Consider the following 25,986-nt stretch of genomic DNA (forward strand, 5'->3'; position numbering starts at 1 on the left):
TTGTAATCTTTTCTGAACTCCTCAATTTCGAAATAATCAAAATCGAGTAATCGAAATTCTATTAACTGTCAGTTCGCTGAGAAAAATAGAGAACTGATACCCATTTTGCTTATGTGCGTGCTCATCATGGATTCCATGGAAATGCAAGAGCTGATTTCTTAGCTAAAGATGCATTAAATTTACTCATTGATATCAAGATTAGCATTCCAAACAGCTACTGGAAGTCTTTTCATTATAAGAATCTTTTAGCTAAGTGGAATGAGTAATCATCTTGTAATGCTGAAATCACCAAAAAGTTCTTTCCTTCTATTTCATATAAACTGCATTCCGAGTCTTTCCTCTCTATAAATTCTAAAGTTTCTCAGTTTTTACCTGGTTACGGTAAATTTGCAAGTTACCTGTTTCGTTTTAATCTAAGATCAAACAATTTATGTGAATGTTCAAAAAGAGTACCTCAGGATGTGGAACATTTGCTTTTCTCATACCTACATTTGATAGCCCTAGATTGTGCTTGCAGAATGATTTGAAAATGTTCGGAGTGACTTGGCCAGTGAACTTATTTGTTTTCGTGAAATTCACACTACTGGTTCTCTGCTTTTGTTCGTTTTATTTATGCATGTATCTTTTAATGTTTTATTTAACGCAGGACAGTCATGTAAAACTTTGAAAATATAACGCTGATTTTTGTTGTTTGACTTCTAAATTAATATTTGCTCGGCGCGTTATTGTATCTTAATTACTTCTGTAAGCCCCGTGTTGTACATATTTGATGCACGGGGAGTCTGTATGTTTTTTAATAAAAAATACTTGGAAAGGGAAAATTGTGTAATTTAAATATATCACAAAATTTAACCGGATATTGATAGAAACTTTCCACATAGGGAGAAAGTTATAGAAGTTTCAAAACGGTACATAAAAAAATCATGCTTTAAGTTGGAAATGAAAGATCTGAAATTTCTTTAAAATATTTCATTTGTTTTATGAAGATCTACATTGGTTCAATATAAATTCCTATTGACTCACTTTTCAATAATGTTCAGGAGTTTTTACTCCATTTCGGCGAACTACATTTAAAAAAAATGCTTCTTCAGTGTAAATATAGTTTCAATATAAGCGCCGGATTTAATATGCCCCAAAATACTTTAATTTTGCAAACTGGAAAATATTTTTACGTACTTAAAAGCAAGTAATTATTCCGACTTTAGAATGTCGAATTTGGTTTGACCTAGTGGATTTGATCTGACCTTCATCTGTTAACAGTAACTGGAATTTTATTACTCTCATTTCATTTCACAACCTCGTTGTAGCTTAGTCAACATGGAGCTTATGCAGAGGAACAAAAAGTTTTGATTAAATGAAAACATATTAGAAATACGCCAAGTGAAACATAAAATTAGTAACGTAACAAACTTGAGTTTGGCGTAGATTTACACAAGATCTCTGAGATCTTGAGTAAATCTACATTAAACTCAAGTTAATTGTAATCAAACTTAAAATTAGTAACACAGCAATTTTAAAGCATTAACATTGTTGTGTTACTAATTTTAAGTTTTTATTGAGAAAACTTATTACAAGAATTTAGAGTATTATGTAGACTCATAGGAAGCTTGGTGCGATGATTGGACGTAAGGACCATTGGATTAAGTAAAAGTACATATAATGAAACAATATTTCGGATATTGATATTGAAGACCTAGATTTTAATGATTATGTTAATTTTATTAACAGTTTAATTTTGAGTTAAACTTCTTTCCTGTCAAATTCTTAACTTCAACTTACTTCCGGCCAGAACGTAGTTTTAGAATCACGTCTGAATATATAATGAGGAGGAGCGGTATTTAAACCGCGAAGTTCTTCGGTCTTAGCGAGAGAGTTACCAGGTATTCTGTCTGCACGCGTCCGCCTTTTTAAGCTTCTCCCTCGTAAGCTATTATTACGCTCAGCCGTACTTAGGCCCTTGATAGCTTCGCAGTCAATTAGCGTTAAGGGGTCAACTCGGTTAGAATCTTGATAGCTTCGGCTATATCTCAGTTACTTTAGATTAGTTTTAGTTTACTTCTTAGCCTCTTAAGCCCAAGTGTCGGCTTTTATTGTGCACTCCAAGACGGAGTTCTGTTAATCTTATTTGAGTAATAAAGTGTTATTTACCCTTCCATCTTGTTGTTTCTTGTCACACGAACTCAAGCAATTATTCGCTTATCAGTTCTTAAGATTCTTCACGTTCAATAGCAACTTAGCCTTTACAAAGTGGAGAATTGGCATCCGAAAAGTTTGCAACGGACCATGCCGTTAGAATCCGGAAAATTTACGTTGACCCCTCCAACCTTTCAGGTCTCTCAGACGTCCACGAATCCAATGGAAGGATTCGGATTTATTTTGGAAGCCATGCGGGCCTCCATGAAACCAAAGCCTTCAGTTTTCAGGATGACTTTCTAAATTTTTCCCCTTTCCTGCTTCCAAATAGCCTAATGATTCAACAAAATGATTGGACATAACGATGATTGGATTTTCATTAGGTAAAAGTGCACCTAATGAAACAATATTTCGGATATTGATATTGAAGATATAGATTTTACAGAAGACATTAAATCACCACACTCTCGACCCATCTTGTCTGTCGAAAATATCGCCATTGGGAATAATAGTGTTATTGCAAGTCTCCAAAAAGTCCGAAACTTAGAATCCTATACGGATTTGTTAATGTGTATTAGAACGAAATTATTAGAACGAACGAAATTATTAGAATTAAATTAGAACGAAAGAACTTAAGAGGAAATTCAGGGTGTCACTAACAAAATTAATACGTAGATATATGAAAAAGTAATTACGAATTTCATTTAAAGGCTGCGGTGCTGCAGAGCAAGTTATGTTAAGCGTACTTCAAACATTATGTTTGATTCTTGAATCGGAATATTTAGTAAGTATGTGAAAATGTTGTCCATTTTCTAAAATAAATAAATAAATAAAAAATAAAAAAATAAAAAAAAATCAGCATATTACCAAAAAAATATTCGGCATATTAAATCTCCCTTTTTTGTCGGAATACCCTTTTTTTTATATAAACAGTATGATTCTTTATAATAGTCAGTCTACACTTTTAATGGGTCTGATTTTACTCGACTTCTTGGACGTAATTTATTCGGCACAGATTCTTTTTTATGTCTTTACATGCATTTGTGCTTTTCTATAAAAACGATGAAATATTTATCACTGTAGTTTCATGTTTCCAGATGCGGTAGATCAAATACTCATTACATTCCCTAGTTCACTTCGCTTCATTATATGTGTATTAAATAGGCAGCCGTCTGTATGCTCAGCTGTAATCCTTCATTCTTTTCAAGGCACCAAATGGAGCTATTTAAAGGTTCGCGAGATTTTTTACGTTCATAAAGAGCAAAACTTCTTTTTTCTAGACGTTATGCAGTTCGGATACTTTTTGTGCTTAATCTGTTTTTTCAGCATTTTAAATGGAAAAGTTCAAGGTAAGTTAGAAAATATTCCTTGATTTATATATATAGCCATAAAACATTATAAGATATTTCTGCCGTCTTCTTGGCGTCCCTTCTTGGTGTGGTGGTCTGCACGCTTTGCGCGTATTCCAGAGGTCCGTGGTTCGATTCCCAGCGGAGGCGGTTGCTAATTTTTCATCTTTCCTGATTCCAAAATACCTAATGTCTCTACAATGGCGCCCGAGCTAAAAATGGTTGTGGTTGATGATTCTAATCACCCAGGATTTGGCGATTGGATCCCCTAAAAACCCCAGTCGCCCTTTAAAAGGGGGAGTATATAAGATATTTCTCCTGACATCTTGGCATGCCTTCGTGGTGTGGTGTTCTGCACGCTGGGCGTGTATTCCAGAGGTCCGTGATTCGATTCCCGGCGAAGGCGTTGCTCATTTTTCATTTCTCCTGTTTCAAAAAATACCTAATGTCTCTACAACATTATCTAATTACCTATATTCCCAGCAGCATGCATTCGTAAATTGCACGAGAAAAATACGGGAAGTTTACGAATGTCCCGTCGTATAAAAACGTTCAAGCTGAACGTAAAAATATCATAAAAAGTGTCCAGGAAAATATAGTAAATATTTACGTATATTTTTATGTGATAATATATGTAAGTTTTACGTAAAATTTAGGTATATTTATGCGAAAGATTGAGGTTCATTCGTGACTTTTACGCATAATATACGTAAATTTCAGGGATTTATGCATATTTTTGGTAAAAATGTACGTATATTTATCAGGTATATGTAAATTTCTCCAATTTTTTGCTTCACAAATTTCATAAATTCGTATATGTTTAGTAAAAATTTACGTAAATCTTCCCGATTTTTTACTGTATATAAATGTATGTATTTCATAGAAATTTCAGTAGATATTCTACGTATTTTACGGTAAGAAAACGTATGTATTTGATAGTAATTTATCTAAATCTTCTCTATTTTTTCTTTGCAAATGCGAATGATTTTGGTAAAAATTTAGTTCAATGTCCTCTCCTCTTTACCATGTATAAATGCACATTTTTAGTAAAAAAATTGCATAAATCTTCATTTACGTTTTTACTGCATTTTTCGTAAAACGTACATATTTTAATCTCTTATTTTTTATATAGATCTATGCAAAAATGTTCTGTATGTTATGATTAAAAGTGAAAATGACATTTTTATATCAAATTATTACATATCCGCCTTTTAGATATGTACGGCAAAATGGAATATATATGTAACTGGAAAATTTAAATGCTCCAGTAAATGGAAAAAAAATTCTATTAAAAAACTACGTTACAGTTAAAGGCTGAAAATCACTTTTAATATTTCATATTTCATTTCAAAGTGACTACAAAATATGCAATTAATTTCGCAAACTTGAATTCTATATTTTAAATCAATTAATGCTATCGTTCTTTTACATGGCATGAGAAAATGTTCTACGAAAAAAGAAATTTATTTAAAGTGTTATTTTGCAAAACTGAATTTAGTAAATAACTGTAGCAAACAGTTATTTACTACAATTACCGAATTCAGTAAACGACTGTAGCGCAAAACGAAACATCATACATTTAGATTATTTTAATGTTATTAATGCTAAATTTTAAAATTGTTAAATATAGACCAGGCGAGATATTATAGAAAACTTACCTTTTCCAATAGTTACGAAGTTGATTTTTTTGCTTACGTTCCTTTAAGACGAATGTTTTAATGTTTCAAATATTGTATTCATATCTTCAGATAATACGAATATATATATTTTTTCATTTGTTAATATTAAGTCTATCAAAACCATGTGGAAGAAAATATTTTGAATTAGCATCTGCAAAGTTAATCGAGTAACTTCTGACAATAAGCTTTTGTTTGTAAAGACAGGAAATAAATGAAATATAAAATCCAATCGCCAAACCTCCCAAGCAACCCAGAAAACTATAGAAATACTTAAATGCTAAATTATTCCTTTGAAATTAATACATGGCGATAACGTTGGGTTCTAATACTTAAAAGTATTACGGACATAAAAAAATTGATGTTCGAGGCTTATAAGCACTTTTAATGCTAGGTTTGTAGTTTTCTATTAAAGCTCTTAAGCCAAATTATTTTCAACGTAGCTCCTAATTTAAGCTATAGTCAATGTAGTGGTGAATACAGATGCTAAAAAAATTTAACGATTGAAATAACAGCAAATAAATTTACTTAGCCTTTAATTGCATATTCAGAAATTAAAATTGCGTCATGGCAGTGATAGCATATAAAACACTTATGCAGCATAAAAAACTACTGTCTTAAATCAGATCTCTATCCAGTTTCTAGACTAGATAGATAACTGGAAATATTTTGAATACCATAGATCACATTCGACTATTACCGCTGATACAGAAAGTAATCTTCACCAGCCATCATTTAAGCATCATAATTAAATCTCTTGCTCACATAATTCAAATTATTTTCATTCTTCTGGATTTGACGTAACTTGCGTTTAAGAAAACGAGGAAAATAAGAAAGTGAAATATCTAAAATTTCATTATTATAAATTAAATCAATTGTTATAAATTTATCTTAGTATTACTAACATGTTCAAAAAAGTAGCAAATTTTCTTTTGTTATTCTGAATATATTTGTCACGTTTAACCCGACTGCGTGAAAGAAAGGTAAAAATGATCCATCTTCACGTTTAATTTCATGACCTCATACAGCAAACTGCACGAAAAAATTTCTTCCATTCTCCAGACACCACAGGGGTTTTTGACACTGTCCGAAGAACACAGGCATCTACCAAAGGGTTGAGGTATTACTACTAAGTTTTACTTCGGAGCAAAATAGTAGCCAAAGTAAGTAAAACAGAGAAAGAAAAATAGGAATATATCATTACCAAACAAAATAAATAAATAAATAAATAAACAAAAAATAAAAATAGAAGTGATACAATGACTAGTAAGCTGACTAGATTTAATTTAAAAAATTATAATAATAGAGGAAATGTTTAGTGCATTGTTGCGTTCTACGGATTCGTGGATTTGGAGTGATTGATGACAACACTTGATGAAGAATCAAAGAACAATTTATTTGTCAGTCCTACACAGGAGAGTTCCAAAAACACGTTTACAGTCGTCGAAAAACTACGTTAAACACGCTGAAACAATTAGCAACACAGACTTCAGACTATCAAACTATTACGGTGAAAGCCAGCTTTACGACAAGGCTCTAAAGAACAGTTCCCGACTCAGTCGGCTGTTCTCGGAGCTCAAGACGCTACTACTGAATTCAACGTACTCAAAATACTCACTATGATAACTCAAGACACACTGCTACTTTGCATACAGGCAGGGTTTATATACTTTCTGACGTGCCTTCAAGAAAATTCAGCGGTTAAAACCGGTAAGAATTCGTTCTAGAATGTTCTTGCTCCGTCTATGGCATATTGGAACCAGTTTTGTCCCCAAATGGGCGATTTCGCACCAAATCTGGCAACCCTGTCTCTGCCATTTTCTGGCAACTCTAAACCCGCTTTGCGGGGAAGCTATCGTCCCACAGCTGGGGTTTTCGTAACAGTATTATAAATTAAGTAATTTTATAGGATAAGAATTAGATTTCCTATAAATTATTTAAGGCCTTATTAATTTGATACCTTTCTTGAATAATAATAATGAAATCTGAAGTGGACAGGAAATTTAATATAGCTGAATGACGTGATTATTCGTCAAGAAATTCTACAAAAGCGTGTCAGAAATATTTTTTGTTATTTAAAGTAATGACGTTTATAAAAATGTTAGTTAAATATATTTATTCCTGTGAGTTAGATATATAGTAACTTTCATTATTGATAGTATTAAAGATAAACGAAAACTTCATGCTCGTTGCTTTTAAATAGCTCAGATTAATTAAGTAAGGTTTTAATTTTAAACGTAAATTAAAGAATGTATATCAAATTTTCTCCCTTCTTTTAGCATGTGGTGCAACAGTTAGCATATTCGGCGCGTATTCGAGAGATCCAGGTTCGAGTCCGGGTGAGAGCATTGGTCATTTTTCATATCTCCTGCTTCAAAATAACCTATTGTTCTGTATTGGCGCCCGAACTAAGAAAAGGTGATGGATGATGATTCTTCATCACAGGATTTGGCGACTGGGTCCTCTAATCCCCAGTCCCCTTTAAATGGGGAAGTGTACCAGAAGAAGGCGCAGCCCGACCCACCTAATCAACAAGTTGGTCTTATGGTCATAACAGGCCACATCCAATTGCAGCGCATTTTCTCCCTCCTTTCTGCACGCCTTCGTGATGCAACGGTTAGCATACTCGGCGCGTATTGGAGAGTTCCAGGTTCGAGACCCAGCGAGGTCATTGCTCATTTTTCGTGTTTCCTACTTCAAAAATCCTAATTTTCTCGCCGAACAGAGTCTGGAAGGTAACGCAGGGCGGCGTCCAGATAAGTTTACGTTCCAGTTGTTGAGCCAAATCATTTCGGATGATAGTAACGTTGGCTCCTGTCAACGTTACCATCATTAGTCATATTGATATTGCAGGGAACTTCATTGATATGTCCCATGATGAAGGGCCCATCATTGCCGCCACTCATTGCAGAATCTGAAGTGTTTTAAAATAGGGCCTCTAATTGTCTGGTAACCTACGCCCCGCAAGACGGAAACTAATTAGATTCCCTGCTTCTTCCAGAGAGAGGTCTTAACTTCCGTGCCCTGGGGTGTTCTGCAGTTCCGTCGTATGTGGCCTTCAGCACCACAGCTCCAGCACTTAACGGTTGGTTTCTTGTCACTCCTATTCCGTCTCAAGGCATTGACTTGTCTGGTTAATTCGTCTTGACGAGCAGTCACTTGATTTACTGGTTCTTGGACTTGAGAAGATTTGATTGGGTGGCGGTCTCCACGAGTTTCTTGCTGGGCTGCCTCGAATTTCATGGCATACACAAGCGCGCTTTTTAATCATGGCAAAGCACTCAAGGGCTATCTGCCTAAGAGAAGGGATGCCTTCGTGGAGGACACTTTAAAGAAATTTGGCTTACATACATTTGGGAAAAACCCCGAAATGAATGACCAGTGTTCAGCAACTTTGCCGCTCAGCTGCTGGTGGACTCAAGCAAGAGTTTATCAGGGTTTTTTACACTCTGACCTAGCAGTCTACCAGTCTGCTCTTGCACTCACTTCTACTAACATTTTTTTTTCTTTTAGCATTATTATTAAGCCTAGTTTTCTTTGCATTTGCACCACATACAATTCAACAACACAACCACACACTTTTTAAAAGCTTAACAGCAGGATATGTTTAAAATTCCCGATGTAGTGTTAAATGTTAGCATACATTTTTCTATTTTTTCACTCTTTTCTTATTCATCATATCAATGTTAAATTTTCTTTTCCTGTTTTTATTATAAACTTTATTAAATATCACATTTTTTGCATTTAGGCCATATAAAATTCAATTCAATAGCAAAATCAGAAAATATTCGATACTAAAAGATAAAAATCTTACATTCCCAAATGGCAATAATCTCGTGTGTTGGAGATGAAAATATTTTATTTCAAACACTGTTGCTACATGTAGATTCTTCGTTATTTAATTTCTTATACAAAGAGATAATATTTGGTGGCAATAATTTGAAAAGGGATACAGCCATTTAATCCACTTTAAACGGCAAAATCCCAAAACGAAATTAAAAACCCTTTTGAGCAAAAAAGAGCCATGGATGCTTTAGCAAAGGTTTGAAAGTGTAAACAATTAGCATATGTTTGTTGCTTATCATATGCCAAATGCACACATCAAGTAACATATAATTTCTACATCCTAAATATTTTTCGCTTCAGTTATTTGAAGACAACACTTGGTTATTGAAGTACAATCAAAAAGTTGATAATACAGTTATGTAAAGAATATGATTAATCATCAATTTGATGGATAAAGCAATCCGCATTCACTCCTGGCATTCGGATATAAATTTACTGGCTCTTTTGCTCAACATTTTGAGAACTGACATGTTCACAACCAGAAGTACAAATTTACTTGTATACATACGTATGTTTATACTTAAGAACATAAAACATAAATCATTAAAAAACATTGCTCCGTTTTATTATTATTATTATTAAGAGAAGTATAAGTGCTAAAGTAATGAAATAAAAAAGAGAAAAACAAGAATTTGTCTATTTAAGAGTTTACTTGAAGAAATCAAATGTTTTAGGCTATTATGTGATTTCTGAAAAAAAATTTCACAATTTCACAATCATGTGTCATGTGTTTGACAATATATTGCTGTGGATTGCTTTACTTTTTGCTGTGATTTGCTTTACTTACTACTTGCATGATTTTCTTTACTTTTTCAAAATTTTTTAAATCTACATAATTTATTAATACAATAAAACATTTTTACATTCGGCTGCAACAACTACAAATAAATCAAACGCCAGTAAGTGCTTTTAGATAAAAACTTAATGCCAGGAACAAGTTAGGTGTTATTGGTATAAGAAACTCGTATATATTTGTGTATGGAACACTTTAATAAGCTAATCAGGATTTATGCTACCATGCACAGTGAAAACTAGTAAGCTTACAATATGTGGCAATTTTACTTAGCAGATTATTTTAACACCCAGTAACCTAATCCAGAAATTAAAATAACTATGGTGAAACACTATTCAATTTATATGTTTGTTTTCTTTTACTTATAATTCTTAATTTTTTAACGGTTTTTTTCAATTAGTAAAATTTAAAACATTGCATCGTTAGCATTAATTTCCTGTTTACATGATCTATGAGCAAAATGCATTCTCAAATGCTCCTGGCTTTGCCGTAATTACACAAACCAAACCTACTTCTGTTATGTGGCCGCAAGCCGCAAGGTACGAATTCCCGTGCCGGAGCCCTATCCCAGATTAATAAATATGCGATGCCTAACCTGTAAATATTATAGCATTCTTAGGGTGTAAATAGCATTTTAGATAAAAAAGTAGTTCCAATATGGCGAGGAGTAGGGCGAATCACTCTGCTTCCTGACAGGGAAAGGAGAACGAGACTCATTGTCGGCTTAATGTCATGTCGGCGAAGTGTCCTGTCGGCTAAGTGTCCTTGTCGGCTAAATGTTCTGTCGGCTAACTGTCCTTGTCGGCTAAACGTACTGTCGGATAAGTGTCCGTGTTGGCTAAATATCCTGTCGGCTAAGTGTCCATGTCGGCTAAGTGTCCTTGTCGGCTAAATGTCTTGTCGGCTAACTGGTGTAGGTTAAGTGTCCCATCGGCTAAGTGGTTGTCGGCTAAGTGTCCGCTACCGATTTCAAACGTTTTAGTTATGTTATTTCTAAACATACCATATCATGGAACACTACCATATTTGGAGATGATATTCAGAAATATTAGAGTTATAAATCAAACATTTTATGAGCAGACAATTATAAAGTAGTTGCTTCGCTTGCATAGACTTTTAAATCAGTTATTATTTCAAATTTTATTTTCATAATTGCAGGTGATGATCCCTTCAATTCGATGCTATCATTACGATTTAAATGTTTCAGCGAAGAACAGAAAGACTGCAATGAAGAATTCACAGATGTCTATAAAGATCTCTCTCGGTCGGTCAGGAATGATACTAAGGCTGATACTTACTTCTACCTCTTTACAAGGAGGAACTGGGACAAGCCAGAGTTGCTCCATAAATGTGGTGGCAAATTACCAAGCAGTACAAACTTTGATCCCAGTAAAACATTTATAATTTTCCTCCCAGGGTTTTTGTCCGGTGTATGTGACAATGCATTTCCAAGGGTAAGAAAACTAGAAATAATACCAATTAATATTACTAATTAATGTCCTACGAATAATGTCGAAAGTATAAAAACTGTTACGTCGTATTGTAAGTGTAAAAATTATTGCGTCAATATCATTCCTTGAGATCTTTTAATCATAATGTTATACGACGTTCGAAAACGTTCAAGTTTATATTCGAAACGTTGCAAGCTTTATACGAGTATTTGACGTGCTATTCCATTTACTAAATGTTTTAAAAATAAGATAAAAACTTTTACGGAAATCCTTCCTCAATTTGAAAAAAAGAGGATCCGGTAAATATGAAATGTTACTTTTTATATGGTCCTATAGAGCAAACATTTCAATTACTGAAGTATACCTAATTTTGTTTTACATGAAAATCTTTTACACGAATTTGATTTAACCCGAATTTCAAAATAAATATTCTCTTTTTTACGAGTGTCATTTTCATTTCACATGAGCTGACCAAGCTAAATTTTAAGAAATCACAGTTATGGATTATATCAATCAAGTTGAATTAGCGTTAACTGAATTAAAACTAGGAAATTTGAGCGCGTTTTGAAAAGCAGTTTAGCCATAACGTGTTAAAGCAAAGATACCATTATCTCTATTGTGATTGAATATCGCAGCATTATTACAATGACACACATAATCAGTGGAGAAGAATTTAACGATCTATCGGTTGAAGATATTGATGAATTATTAGTCAACAAAGCTTTAACGGAGGATAAAATGAAAGATTAGTCAAATTCCTTATCTAACAGAACGAAATGCTAATGAAGAAAATGATACACTTCTAAATGTAAATTTAAAAAAAGAATAAAAGAAAGTGAAAACTGGTTAGAAAATCGGTTAATCATTTTGCCAAATATAACTTTAATGATTAACACGTTGTGAAGTCTCAGTGTGAACGGAAGTCCTTGATGACCTTTTACGGAGAATTATATAACGACCTAACCAAAACACGAATACAAAGATAAAGAATAAAATTCTTTCGCAAAACCGGTGAAACATCAACACCAGACGAAATTTGTGCTGAGATTGGTTAAGAGCACGTGCTGACATTGATCACAGAAAGAATTTCATTAGTAGAGGAAGAAGATGATAGCCGCCCAGCCGGGGTAGTTGTTAGCGGCGCTGACTGCCGTACAGAAGGGCCCTAGTTCGAATCCGGGAGAAGGCATGTACGTTTGTAAATGTAAAGTGTCTGTGCGGCAGGGGGCACTCTAAATATGCGGCGACCCAAAATTCCTCTCAATAGGGTGTGGTAGGGCAAGAGAGGTGGGAGACCCTCGGACCATGTCAACTGTATGGTGCCCAAGGTTCTTGCACACGACAGGCTTAATCTTGCCTCCTTGTCACAATAAATTTTGTGGGCTTGCTCTGATATCAGACGAACAAGATTAGTCATAACAATGACAAACGACAGAAGATTATATCCATAATATTTCTGGTTATAGCTGTCGTATTTGGGGGGGGGTCCTGAAACATTTTTTCACTTGAAATGCAAATTTACTTTTATACATTTCATTATAGCATGCATTTTGTTAAGCTTAATATGAATATTTTTCAAAAGATTTGGTTTAATTATTTTTGATGATTTTTAGAACTAATTTTCTTCTCTCTAATAAATGCAATTTTTTTTTTACCGAATGTTTTTATATATATTCTTTAAGAACGTAAGTCGTGTAAAAACAGAATCAGGTGTGTTCATTATGCTATAATAAAATATTGCATACATGTATTCGCGAATATCACAGATATGCGCGCCAACTTTCGAATTTTGTAGTGAGGACATGGAGTATTTGTTTTTTATATATGAGAAGATTTTTTGCCCTGTACATCACTTTCACCAATGCTAGGTAATCAATCGTCTCCACCCTTCTTTTCAAAATTCGAAAAATACATTTTTCTTAAATTTTTCATATTTTTAATATGTACTATAGATTAAATAAGAAAAATATAGAAAATGTGTATAAATAACAAAACTTGAATGAAAGTAGTTTTTTATATGCATAAACTAAAATTAAATGCATAACATGTGACTACATTCTCTCCTGAAACTATGAAATTGCACTCTGGTGGAGAACACCTGAGTTAGGTTTTATACGAGATATTCCTAATTCCAATTACATAAAATACATAAATTTACATAAAATTCATGACCATATTTTTAAAACATTTTCAATTAGAAGTAAAAGTCAAGATTATCATTTAAAGAAAAGACACCTGATATGGAAACCTTGTTTTTGAATGCCATGTATATTTAATATTGTTTAATGCACAGTCTCATTAAAACAAATTAAAAGTAATGTGAATATATTGTGAAATACCCAGCTGAGGTAGAATAGCATTCCCGCAAATCGCGGTTAGGTTTGCTAGAAAGTAGCAAGGAAATGCAGGGTTGCAAGATTTGGCGGCAAAGTTGGCCATATGCCATAGACGGAGCGAGAACATTCTAGAACGCACTCCTCCTGCCTGTTTTCCTCGGGAATGTTCTTGAAGGTAAGATAAAGCTATACATAACCTGCCTGTACGCGGACTAAGAGTATCTTGAATTCAGCAGTGTAAAAGTATGTGGAATTCAGTAGTAGCGTCTTGAGCTCGAGAGCGATCGACAGAGTTGGGAGCCGTTACAGCCTGTTAGCCTGAAAGTTGTTTGTCTAGTTTTTCTACTACTGTAACTCGGCTTTGGAACTGCCTTGTGTAATACTGACGAATAAATCGTGTTTTGATTCTTCATGACGTGTGGTCATCAGTCACTCCAAACCCACGAACCCGTAGAACGCAAAAATACTTTTAAAAAATACAGACGAAAGTTAAATACAATTCCTTCTCTTTTGGAAAGGAAATGTAGAATACAGATCATCATAAACTAACATTAAATAAAGCTAAAAAAGGTGGTGGATGATGATTCTTCACCACCAGGGTTTGGCGATTGGGACCCCTAATTCCTAATCGCCTTTTAAAAGGGGAAGTACATAAGGTATTTTCTTCCTTCTTTCTGCATGCCTTCGTGGTGCAACAGTAGCATACTTGGCGCGTATCTGAGAGGTCCAGGCTCGAGTCCCGGCCAGGGTACTGCACATTTTTCTCGTCTCCTGCTTCCCTTTAAAAGGGGAAGTATATAAGGTATTTCTCCCTCCTTCTTAGTATGCCTTCGTGTTGTAATGGCCAGCACACTCGGCGCGTATTCGAGAAGCCCGTTGTTCGAATACCGGCGAGGGCATTGCTCATTTTTCACATCTCTTGTTTCAAAAATAGGCTAATGTCTGTGCAACTGTATATAACATTTCAATTCTAGACAGCACATTTTTCCTAGATTCACATGTAGAAACAACTAATAATTCTATTAGATCCTCAAAATGTTCTCCAGAAAGGCAACAGCGTTTTGATAGCGAAACGCTATCAATCAGCGCTCTACAATCAAAGCATCTACAAACGAACAGCTAGGATCGCAGCACTTAGAAGATGAACTTTTAGCTAACGCCAGTCAAGTGCTGAAGGAAGTGCAAACATGTTTGAGTAATACAGATGGATTTCTCATAAAAGAAGGAATTCCTAAGAAATTGGCTAAAATCATCAGGAGTTTGTTTTTTTAGTTTATTAAGAATTAATACTACACAAAGGCCTCATATTTCAAAACTAGCAGGTCAAATCGAACATTCCTAAATTCTAAAGAACCTCATTCAGCAACCCATAGTGCAAGAGCGCATATCCTGTGTAGAAATCGCAAGATCGCCAGCTGAATCAAGAAACAGTTCACAATATAGTAGATGATCACAGTCGGAGAATAGTCGATTAGAACAAGAACATATTCTATTAGTGTACTCAAAACAGGACAGTACATTAAAAGAGGTGAAAGGTAAATTTTTAAGGTAGGAGTTAAAAGTGTAAAGAAAATTAGCAATGGAAGACTGCTGTTAGAGGTAACCAAAAAAAAAAAAAAAAATGACTTAACAATACTAGAGTAAGCTATTAAAGAAAACATACAACTAAAGGACGTGCTGGCAATGAAATATCCAGAGAAACTGAATTAAAAAGTAATAATATATAACGTGAATAAAGACACTGGCAAAGATGAGGTTAGAAAAACTAGTTAAAACCCAAAATATGAAATTCGAAGATGCAGAGATAGTTTTTCTTAATGAAATCTAAATACGGACAAGCTAATGAAAAACAGAAAACTCAACTTGCTCAACAGAAAACTCAACTCAAGTGGATTAGAAATAATATTACAGAATATTTGAAGATCGTACAGCGCATCAAATATTTGAGCTACAACCACACAGCTAAATATTGTAAGGGAATAAAATATGCACAGGGTATGGCTCTCATAAACAGGAAGCGTCAGACACTATAATGAGGAAATTAAAAAGGGTATAAACTGCTCAAAAGCAAACCAAAAACTTAATGCAGGATACAAAGCGTATCACTACGCTAGGAGTAAATAATGCCCATGCTGTATAAGGAAGATATCGGCAGATATAGAACTGCCCCCGCCCTCGTTTTTTTTTTTTTTTTTTTTTCTTTTCTTTTCTTGCGCAGTGTACAATATTATGTGCCGTTCACATATTTGCGGAGTTCCTGTGTAATATTTGCTTGTCATATTCATAGTAGTCGATTGCGTTATTCACTTATTTACTGTTCGCTTACAATTAACTTATGTATAGTCTGCCTGATAACTGAAGGGGACGCTGAGAAATACAAATCAGTGCGTAGAGTTGAAGATTTATGTGCTCGTTGAAAACCATATGCGGGTCACTTATACACAGGGCATCATTTTATATCTGCTTGGCATTTTGTACTGGTGCAGAACAGTGCAAGATCGGACTAGAAGGTTACTGGTTACTTATAGGTTACTGGTGCAGAACAGTGCAAGATGGGACTAGAAAATATTAAGTTCATTATACTACCCCTCATCCGCTAGATCTATGCTGAGAGCTGTTTCGTTTTTTAATTCTAGATTACTTTTAGATTTTCGCAGTTCATTGCCAGGTAGTCTATGATAGTTTTAAATTTGTTTCGCAGTGGCTACTCTTTTGGAGTAGTTTCAACCATAACTAGGCACTTTCAGCTGTATATGGCCGGAAATGTAGGTTTTTGGTGATTTCGCATGAGAACATGTAGTGATCGATGGTACCTGTTGAGCTGATCTGTGTGGTGCAATTCGAAGCGAAACGGATAGGCTGCAAAATGGCCCTGCGCCGTCAGGAAAACTGTCACTGCTCTACATGTAGTGGTTAATTCGCTTGAGGGCACCAGGAAGAAGTTAAATGTTCTTAAAGGGCGGAGTATACAATAAAGCCGACACTTGAGCTTTGAACTAAGAGACTAAGAATAATACTAATTTAAACTAAAAAGAGATATTGCCAGGAGATGTATGTCTCTTCACTTGTTTCGGGAACATACTGTATCCTGAATAAGAACAGTGAGCTTACTAAAGCTCTGTTTCAGATGGTGTGGAATAGACGACACCAGCAGGAAGGGTATACTAAACCCTTTATTCTCTATTAATTTACAGGTACTCCTGAACTTCGGGATACAGAGACCAACCACTTGTGGTCTGAACGTAAAAATATAAAACAACTAACTAAAACTCTAACTAAAAGCTAACTTTGAACTAATATACAAATGCCTAGCACTAAGACTGGCCTTTATTTAAAAGGGTACGTATGTAGTACGCCGAGCTGTTGAAACTACAATACGTTTTCAAATATCAAGAGGGCTAAACCTCTAGCCTTAAAGGTAAACAGCAACCGAGTGGAAAACCTCGTAAGACTGCAGTGGCAAGCGGTTCGCTTCCTAAATCTCCTTCTCTCTCTTTCTTGGCAAAAAGCCACAACTTAAATACTTGGGCGTTAGCAAGACAATTTACATAAAAAAGTTAAAGCATTTAATTCTGGCCGGAAGTAGAAAATAAGAAGTGATAGTACAGTTTTAAAATAAAAATAAACGTTAGTAAAACTTAGGATCCTTACAATATAGCCGAAGCTATCAAGATTCTAACCGAGTTGGCCCCTTAACATTAATAGACTGCGAAGCTATCAAGGACCTAAAGTACGGCTGAGCGTAATAATAGCTTAATAGAGAGTAGCCTAGAAAGGCGGACCCGTGCAGCCAAAAACCTGGTATCTCTCTCTAAGACCGAAGAACTTGTACTGCTCCCTTAAATACCGCTCTTCCTCATTATGTATTTAGACGTGATTCTAAAACTACGTTCTGGCCGGAAGTAGTAAGTTGAACTTAAGAATCGACGGGAAAGGAATTTTAACTCAAAATTTAACTGTTAATAAAATTAACATAATTCTTACACAGTCATGATTTAAAAGATGTGATAATGGAATTGACAGAGAGATGGCTAGGGCAAGTTCTTCGTTTGCACTACTTTTTTTATACGAGGCTTCTCAACCAAATATATTTTCAGTACGCGAGGTAGCAGCTATCAGCTGAGTGGCAAGCAGGCCAATGTTAATCTAGAATCCTATAGAGTTACGAGCTATGCTAATTTCACACAAATTTACTCGCCACTCAGATTTGCATAACGAGCTAGCTCGTGACGAAATGAGGCAGAAAGAAAGATATAAATTAAAACAATTTTGTTAGTGAAACTCAACTCAAATATAATTCCACACTGTGATCTCGCAATTGTAAAGTCCTACGGTTACCAAATTTAAAAACTCATTTTTATTGTTCAATATATTTAAAAATAGTGTTGCGTAAAAGATGCAATCTGCTTTGTTCGTAAATATTAATTCATATTTCCTACTAGACAATGCACTATTTCATCTACTGTATATTTGATAATTAGATGGAATTTTAAACAGAAGAAAACGATGAGCAGTTTACTTACACCGAAGGGATAGTAGCAGAATCTCTAAATGAACTTATATCTTTTTATTTTTAATATAAGTATCTATCACGCGCATTTAATTTTGGTATTGTAGTTCTCGTAACTATGAGGAAGTATAGTCTTTCAAATAGGAAATATGCTTAAGACACAATAACACGCCGAATAAATACTAATTCAGAAGTCAAACAACAAAAATCAGCGTTAATTTACAAAATTTTGTAAATTAACGCTGATTTTTGTTGTTTGACTTCTGAATTAGGAAATATGCTATAAAAAATGCTCTCAAAATTTATTTCGAAGTTAATATATGACTGACCACTTCTTCTGTTTGATAAATAAATGAAGGCTGATTTTTTTTTCTGTTTGTAAAAACACTATTCACACGCTATTAATCTATCTCGCTCGTTAATTCTAAGTAACCTGTAGATAAAATTTTAAACAGTATACATTCTTCCTCTATTTATCTGCACTTTAAGAGGGTTACAGGTGAAAATACCGCGCTTGAAAGAGTCTCGGAGAAAAGAACGCAGGGTGAAAACGTCGTCATACAACACAACGTGAGAGGAAAGAAAAACATCGCAGTTATAACGTCGTGGTCGAAAATACAGCGGTTCAAAAACATTGCAGTTTTAAAACATCGTCGCGGAAAATATCGTTGCAAGTAAAATAAATAAATAAAAATAAAGCACCTACAAATCATCGCATGACGATAACACTGCAGATTGTGGTTTTCAGATTTTAAAAATTGTAAACGTACATTCGCATTGTCAACGCAAAAAGAAATGAAAAAATATTTTTACCTATATATTTCATAATTTTAAATTAATTGATTTTTAAGTACTAATGTACTAATGTAGATAACCTTCTGCATGATAATAGAAATAATATTATAGTAACCTCCTGCAGTTATTCATCTTCCCTTTTCAAATCTTTCTTTGACTATATTTTTCATGGAAAACTACCAGTACAACTAGACAAGAGAGATTAATTAAATAAAATGAGCTTTAATAGTGAACTATTAATTAAACTTAATACCTATTATGCGTAGCATTAATATTCTACTCATTGTCAGTTTTTGAATGCTCAGTTTTAATCATTTCTTTTATTAGCAAAAATTATTAATTATTTCAAATATATGAAATAAAGAGGTAAAAATATTTCTCATTTCTTCTTGAGTTCACGATTTATTATGCCAATATACATTTACAAATTTTAAAATCTGAACAAACACATATTTGCGATGCTGTTGTTATTCGATGATATTTTTGCAACCATATTTTTTGCAACGATGCTTTAAAACTGCGATGTTTTCAAACCGCTTTTTTTGTGACGTTGTTTCATACAAATATGTTTAGAACTGTGATGTTTTATCTTTACTTTTCTTCCACGTGTTTTGAAGGACAAAGTTTTTGCCCCTGCGTTATATTCTCCACGACGCTTTCGTCTGCCATGTTTTTACCGCGATAATTTTGGTAGACACACTTTAAGAAATCAGATTAAAGTAATTTACTGAAATAGTATTTGATGATATTGACGATTTCGATTTCATGTTGTGCATGCTATTATCAATTTTCTTTTTTTTTCCCATGAAACTAATCATTTAGCCTTTTTTAATAGTGTTGCTGCTCAAGTAACTTGATTTTTTAATGTGTCTATATGATTTTTAATAATTTAACTTAATTTTCCGCTCTTGTTTATAGGAATATAAGAATGAATTTCTGAAAAAAGGAGATTACAACGTTTTATTACCAGATTATTCTTGGGCTCATGAGTTTGACTACTCCTCCGCTTTAGCAAATATACAGCTAATTGCAAAGCAGATAGTGACAGTTCTCCAGAATATTCAGGTAAAATATCCAACATATGTAAACATATATTTACATTTTCGCTGAGCTAAGGAAATTTTTGACACAATTTACTTTCAATAAAACATCATAAAGAAATGTAGTTGCGATTGTATAAGAATATATAACAATATTATTAATCATAATTAAAAAATCTTAGGAGAAAAGTACTCTTTCCCCATTTTGCTGTGTCAAACAGGGATTATATGGACACAAAATAGTACAGGGATTTCCAAACTTTTTCTTACATCAGCCCCCTTTAAAAGAACGTTTTTCCCCCCCGTTGATTTCTTACAGTTTGCTCTTAAATATGCAGATTAGTACAGCATAATCAAAATACCGTTACGAATTGTACATATATGTGAATAATCTTTAGTGAAACTGTACGTAGTATCTTTTGTATAATGTAACATGAAATGTCTGAACAGGCGAAGCTCTGCAGGAAAAATAAAGATACAGGTGCAAGTCTATTTAACATTAACGTAAATGGCTATCTCACTAAAATGACGAGATATCGCCAACTTTCAGTATTTAATTTAGTGATGATTTCGGAGTATTGTGAGATTATGTGACTTTCGATCTTTGGATGTGCTTTGGAGTGGTAACTACTGACTGTGCTTTGTTATACTAAGAGGAGCTGTACGAGTACTTTTGCGGAAAGTTCCAGAACTGTAAAGTGTTTCTTTTGAAAAAATAAATTTAATCAAGCTCTCATCGGTTCTGTATGCATTCAGTCCATTACGAACCCGTACGCACGTAACAATACAAATAATTTCCCATAAATAATTTAAAGATAGCAACTAGACTAAGAATATGAAAAAGTTTTGAAAAAATGGTTCATTAAATTTATGTTTTATTACTTTTTTGTATGTTGTTATTTTTAATGTTACGAATATAAATAAATTCCGGGGAAGAAAATCATAGATTCTAATTGCACGGAAGTTTGAGTTTTATTAAATATGACGGCTTTTCTTGATGTATTGGTGCAATTTGTTTAATATTTGGCGCAAAAAGGTTTAACTTATTCTTAAATCGTCTCGTTCAAAAATATTCAACCTGTTTCTCGCTTTCTGTAGTAAATTATTATTAAGTTGATTAAAGGCTGCTTCTATTAGGTAAGAAGAGGGTAAAGGTAACAATTTTTATTTGGAAATATTTCTGTCGGATCACTTTTAATTTCAAAATCTTAGCCTATTCAAAATCTATGTGTTTTGAATAAGAATTGTGCTTGAACATCTTCCTTCAATGAAATCAACTCTTCTTGCCTCATATTTGAATACACTTTCCACTTGTATTTATTCTATATGGGTTCTTATTTATTATATGATATAGATTTATATCAATAAAAAATTAATTTTTTAATTCTATAAATAGATTTTAATCAATGGGATTTTAACCATGCCCATGAATTGTCAGTGCATATTCAGCTGTCCACCCCTTGATCATAACTGATCGCCACAAAATTACATCGACTAACGGGAGGGTCAATACCGACCCCGTTTGGAGCCCCTAAATCATTATTACAGTGTTTATGTAACTTATTTTTTTATGCGTTGTATGAAAATGAAAGTGCTGCTATACTTTTCTTGAAACCTTAGGACTGCACTTTCTGATATTTCAGATTGTAATTTGAAATTTTTAGTTTTTTTCCCTGTTTCTCTATACACTCTTTTGTCCTGCTTTTGTTTAACTTTTTCTGTTAGTGACACTAAAAAAAAAGATGTAGTGGGTATGTAAAAGAAAATCCTTTGAAATTCCCTGACTGTCTTACACAGAAGAGAGTTCTAAATTTTTCTTGCCTCGAACCACCTTTTTATTAAAATTAACATGCCGAAAATTATTAAGAAATTACTTAACATGTTTTCTGTTTGAGGTTATAGATATACCTTTAAGAATTCACAATTTTCTTCACGAATGTTATCACAGGGTGCTGATTAGAATACCGAATTCAGTTTTTCGATATCTTATGTTCAATACTTTGCTAGTGGAATGAAAGTTTCTAGATTTTAGTCTTAATTCATTTACTAATTTAGATACTCCTCTTTTGGCACACATTTAAATAGTAACTGATTAGATAATTTATCCTTTATTTAATCAGAGTTTACACTGTTAACATTTAATAAGTTTCCCGAATAAGATTTAAAACAATGCGGAAGTTAGTCTTAGGAAAAGGAGTACATGTTTGAACAAAACAATATATAATTAGTTTACATAATTCACAGTTTAGCCCAAGCTAAAGGAATGCATAATTAAACAAGAGAATTTATAATTAATTTAAATAATGAATAGTTAACTTAGCGAACTAAGCTAGCAAGCGGTCAAGATTTTACGACCACTTGGCTGCTCTAATTTCTACGAGCATCCCATTCATGATGGCAAAATTTTCAGCTCAAATAGGATTTTTTCCCCTGAAATTTTCCATGTAAAAAGCAAAATTATAACGCAGCTCATTTGATCCAAGAAAACATCCTGCCCAAGAATGCTAGCTTTCGTATATTGTGGGAATGAATTGCCTGTCGATTTAGAAACCTGAATGATAATAGAGGGTTAAGAAAGTTTTTCGTAAAACGGCGGGAAATACTGCTTAATAGTTTAAAATCCTTTTAAGTTTATTCTTTGGCAGTGTTGTATGCAATACATGATTATTTTATTTAATTTCTTTTTAACAGGACCAAACTGGAATTACTTACGATAAATTCTATGTCATAGGACACAGTTTCGGTGCACAACTTGCCGCTCGAATAGGAGCCATTTTCAAAGTGCACAGAATTACAGGTGATTATTTTCACATCATTTTGAACGCATATAAGCTTTACTTTGACAGGAAAGCCTGGATCTTCACCTACATTTCAGCACATTTTTTTACATTCATTAAGGCATGTGTCGTATTCTACGAACAGCTTCTGAATTTTATTTGACAGTACTCTGTAGCTTCATTTGATAACTATTTATGGTGCCCAGAAAAATAACAACTTTCGGTAATTTGAGCGTGCTGTTACAATTTCGAACAGAACGTTTCTTGAAACTTGAGGATACTTCGTTATACTAAAATGATGAAATCAACTGTTTCCTGGAGCTTTTTTATCAAGTTTCTGCTGCAGGTTATTATTAATAACACCCACTTCGTTTTGAGGCAATTGCGTGAGATAATTCTTAATTTTAACTTACTCTCTATAAAAACTATTTTGCCAAGTCTAAAATACTTGATATGTGATACTTAGTATTTAATTTCATAAATTAAGTGGCCATTGATGCAACTCATCTAAAACTGTTTGTCATTATTAAGTTTGTTTTGATTGGTTATGGTAAATCACTTAAGGGTTATCTTCAGGAAGGGATGCCTTCGGGAATGATTGTAAGGAAAACTGGCTCGTATACACGTTACACATGAAGAATACTACTAAAACGCGCGCGGAGACAGTCCGTTCATCGGGATTCGATCCCCGAAAGAACTACCAATGTTCAGCGACTTTACAGCTCGGCCGCTGCAAAGACTCATTGTCAGTATTATTAAGATCCTCAGGTAAAACGAGGAAGGAACATTCTCATTCATGATTAAAAAAAAAAAGTAATAATAAAAATAAAATAAAATAAAAAAAATAGATAAATAAATAAATAAAATCTGAAAGGTTTCAGATTTTAAATTACATCCAAAGGGACTTTTTTTAACATTTCGTTTGTTATCTGTATTTATTAAATATCACGTTATTCGCACTTAAATCATAAAACCCAGTTCAAGAGCAATGTCGCAAAATAGTTTTAAATTGAGTATGTTTTTAGAATTTCCGATACAGAGTCTCGCGCGCTGTAGATAAAAATGTTTTTCCTGTACAACGTTGCGATTGCTCGCTTTGAAATCCTCGAGTTTGTTCATCAAAAATCCGTTAATATTTTACAAAATATGAAATCGATAACAAAACAAGTTCCAAATTTCAAATTTGGCTTCCACATGCCCAAATTCGCAGTAGGATTACGTCATTCAAAATTCGATGGCTCTATGTACCGTTGTTTTATCACAATGCGAGAAATATACATACATTTATGCAGATTTTTCTTATTTAATTTCTTCAAATACATTGCAGGACTCTAACATTTGGTGGCAACAGTTTGAAAAGTGAAACGGACATTTATAGTGAACCAACGCAAAATCGCAAATCGAAAACAATAGTCCTTCAGGGACAAAGCCCCTTTGGACTAATAAAAAATCTCATGCAGCTTTTACCTTTTACAAACAGCGAATATTATGTTATTTGTAAATACAACACAAATGTGCATCATATGCAAACAAGACCTTATCCGGGATTTATTTTCGCAACTTTTTTTTCTTTTTTTTTTTTTTTCGATAGATACATATCTCCATTTGGAATGATGTCTTAAACGACTCAAAAAATTTTGTTTTGTTATTTTTAAAGTTAAAGAAAACAATTTTGTAAATTATGAAATCTATCATTTTATATGTTCCTTCGGTCTCTATACATATATTTAGGAAAATTATATACCTGGTATAGAAAATAAAACAATGTAAAACATTTGATTGCCGTAGGAGAAACATTGACCAAGATATTTAATTTCAAAATTTGTGAACTTAAGCATCTGTTAAATTTACAATGAGAGGTCGGTTAATAAATAAATTAGATTAATTCAAGGTTGATTTATTTTTCGCATAAATGGCCTTAATAATATTCTGTTGTCTTTAATAAAAAATTTTGCTACATTTGCTGAACACAAAAAATTTTCAGACAAGTAATTTATATAATTCTTTTCTAAAATTACAGTTAGTTTACACATAGTGTTTACACATTTTTAGAATAAGTTTGGGGCTGTTTAACTAATGTTTAATATGTAAAGAGCAGCTCTAAAAATGTTCGATCCCATAGTCTTTATTATAGATTATAAATCTACGTTGTGATTTCCATGGTAAAAGAGATTTTTTCAAATTTTCAGGGTTATTGGTTTCCCTTCCTCTTCCATTACTTCCTAGAGTTCATCAATCGTAGTAGATTTGCGGTTAGAAAAAGCTCTTTTCAAGAAAGCCGAGGCAATAGGTCCATAGGTAAAACTTCAGGGTACTTAGCAGTAAAAGGTTAAAAAGGTATATTTGCAATACGCGTATCAGTCTTCATTTGTTCAAGGAATGTAGTGGCATTTTTCGAAGTATGACTTTGTGCTTTGTCTTGATGAAATTTCGTTCTTTTAAAGTCATTGGGACAAAGAAATGAAATTTCTCCTACAAATTTCGAATGAAAAACTTTCTCTTGATTGTACCTTGAATTAATTTTAACATTTTTTGCCACTTTTCATATTTTGCGCTTTACGAGAATAGTATGATAATCATATAGTCCTAACTACAAACAAGACCTTGCATTGACTAGGCCAGATGTGTACAATTTTTTCTCTTCGTTTTCCGTAATAAGTAGGCCTTTTTTTTTTTTTTTTTTTTTTTTTTTTTTTTTTTTTGTTGCAGACATTTAGGAAAACCCATGCTTCATCAAGAATTACTTTCATTTATCTCCTGGTAAATACTTTCATTTATCTACTGGTACGAGCTAAGTCACTTGCCTTAAGCTTTTGTACGTTATGTTTTTAAGTTGTAAATTTTGGTTTGTTAATTTGTCTGTTGTTGCTACAGATGTATTTAAAGACTTGGGAATTGATTTCTGCATCGGAGAATTTTCTCGTTACCAAAAATTTAGAAAAAGTACGTAGCGTTTCCTGGTATTAGAAATAGCATTTGAAAATTCTTCCGCTTCGGATTAATCAAACTGATTATTTTGTTCTTGGGAATTTTAATACCATGCATTTTACGAAATTTTTGAATTATGGAATAGCGATAATTCTTTTCGGAAAGCGTAAAAACGTGTCCTTCAAGCCAAAGTTTGTTTCATGCAATATTTTGAAAAACAAATAAATGTAAAAGCAGCAGATGATATTTCTCATTTCAGTTAATAAACATTTGCTTTTTTGAATTCTTTATCGAAAAAATAAATTAAAAAAAAATTTGTCACTCTAAAAATTTGAAAACACCTTCTTCTTAT

At 33.3% G+C, this 25,986-nt stretch overlaps 1 protein-coding gene across 2 annotated transcripts in view; it reads left to right on the plus strand.

Moving 5' to 3' along the window:
• Positions 1-3,326: 3,326 nt before the first annotated feature.
• LOC118204417 (pancreatic lipase-related protein 2-like) overlaps positions 3,327-25,986 on the plus strand; it is a 33,406-nt gene continuing 10,746 nt past the window's right edge. Inside the window, exons 1-4 of one of the 2 annotated variants that reach the window (XM_035376748.2) lie at positions 3,327-3,482; positions 10,956-11,251; positions 19,808-19,954; positions 22,621-22,726. In XM_035376748.2, the coding sequence (XP_035232639.1) occupies positions 3,419-3,482; positions 10,956-11,251; positions 19,808-19,954; positions 22,621-22,726 (613 nt within the window). In that variant the 5' untranslated portion in view covers positions 3,327-3,418. The remainder of the gene's footprint in view (positions 3,483-10,955; positions 11,252-19,807; positions 19,955-22,620; positions 22,727-25,986) is intronic. The other variant, XM_035376754.2, reaches the window with a different exon arrangement.

Source organism: Stegodyphus dumicola, chromosome 10 (assembly GCF_044657685.1).
Source record: "Stegodyphus dumicola isolate Sdum_Otavi_A_Nest chromosome 10, ASM4465768v1".
NCBI lineage: Eukaryota > Metazoa > Arthropoda > Arachnida > Araneae > Eresidae > Stegodyphus > Stegodyphus dumicola.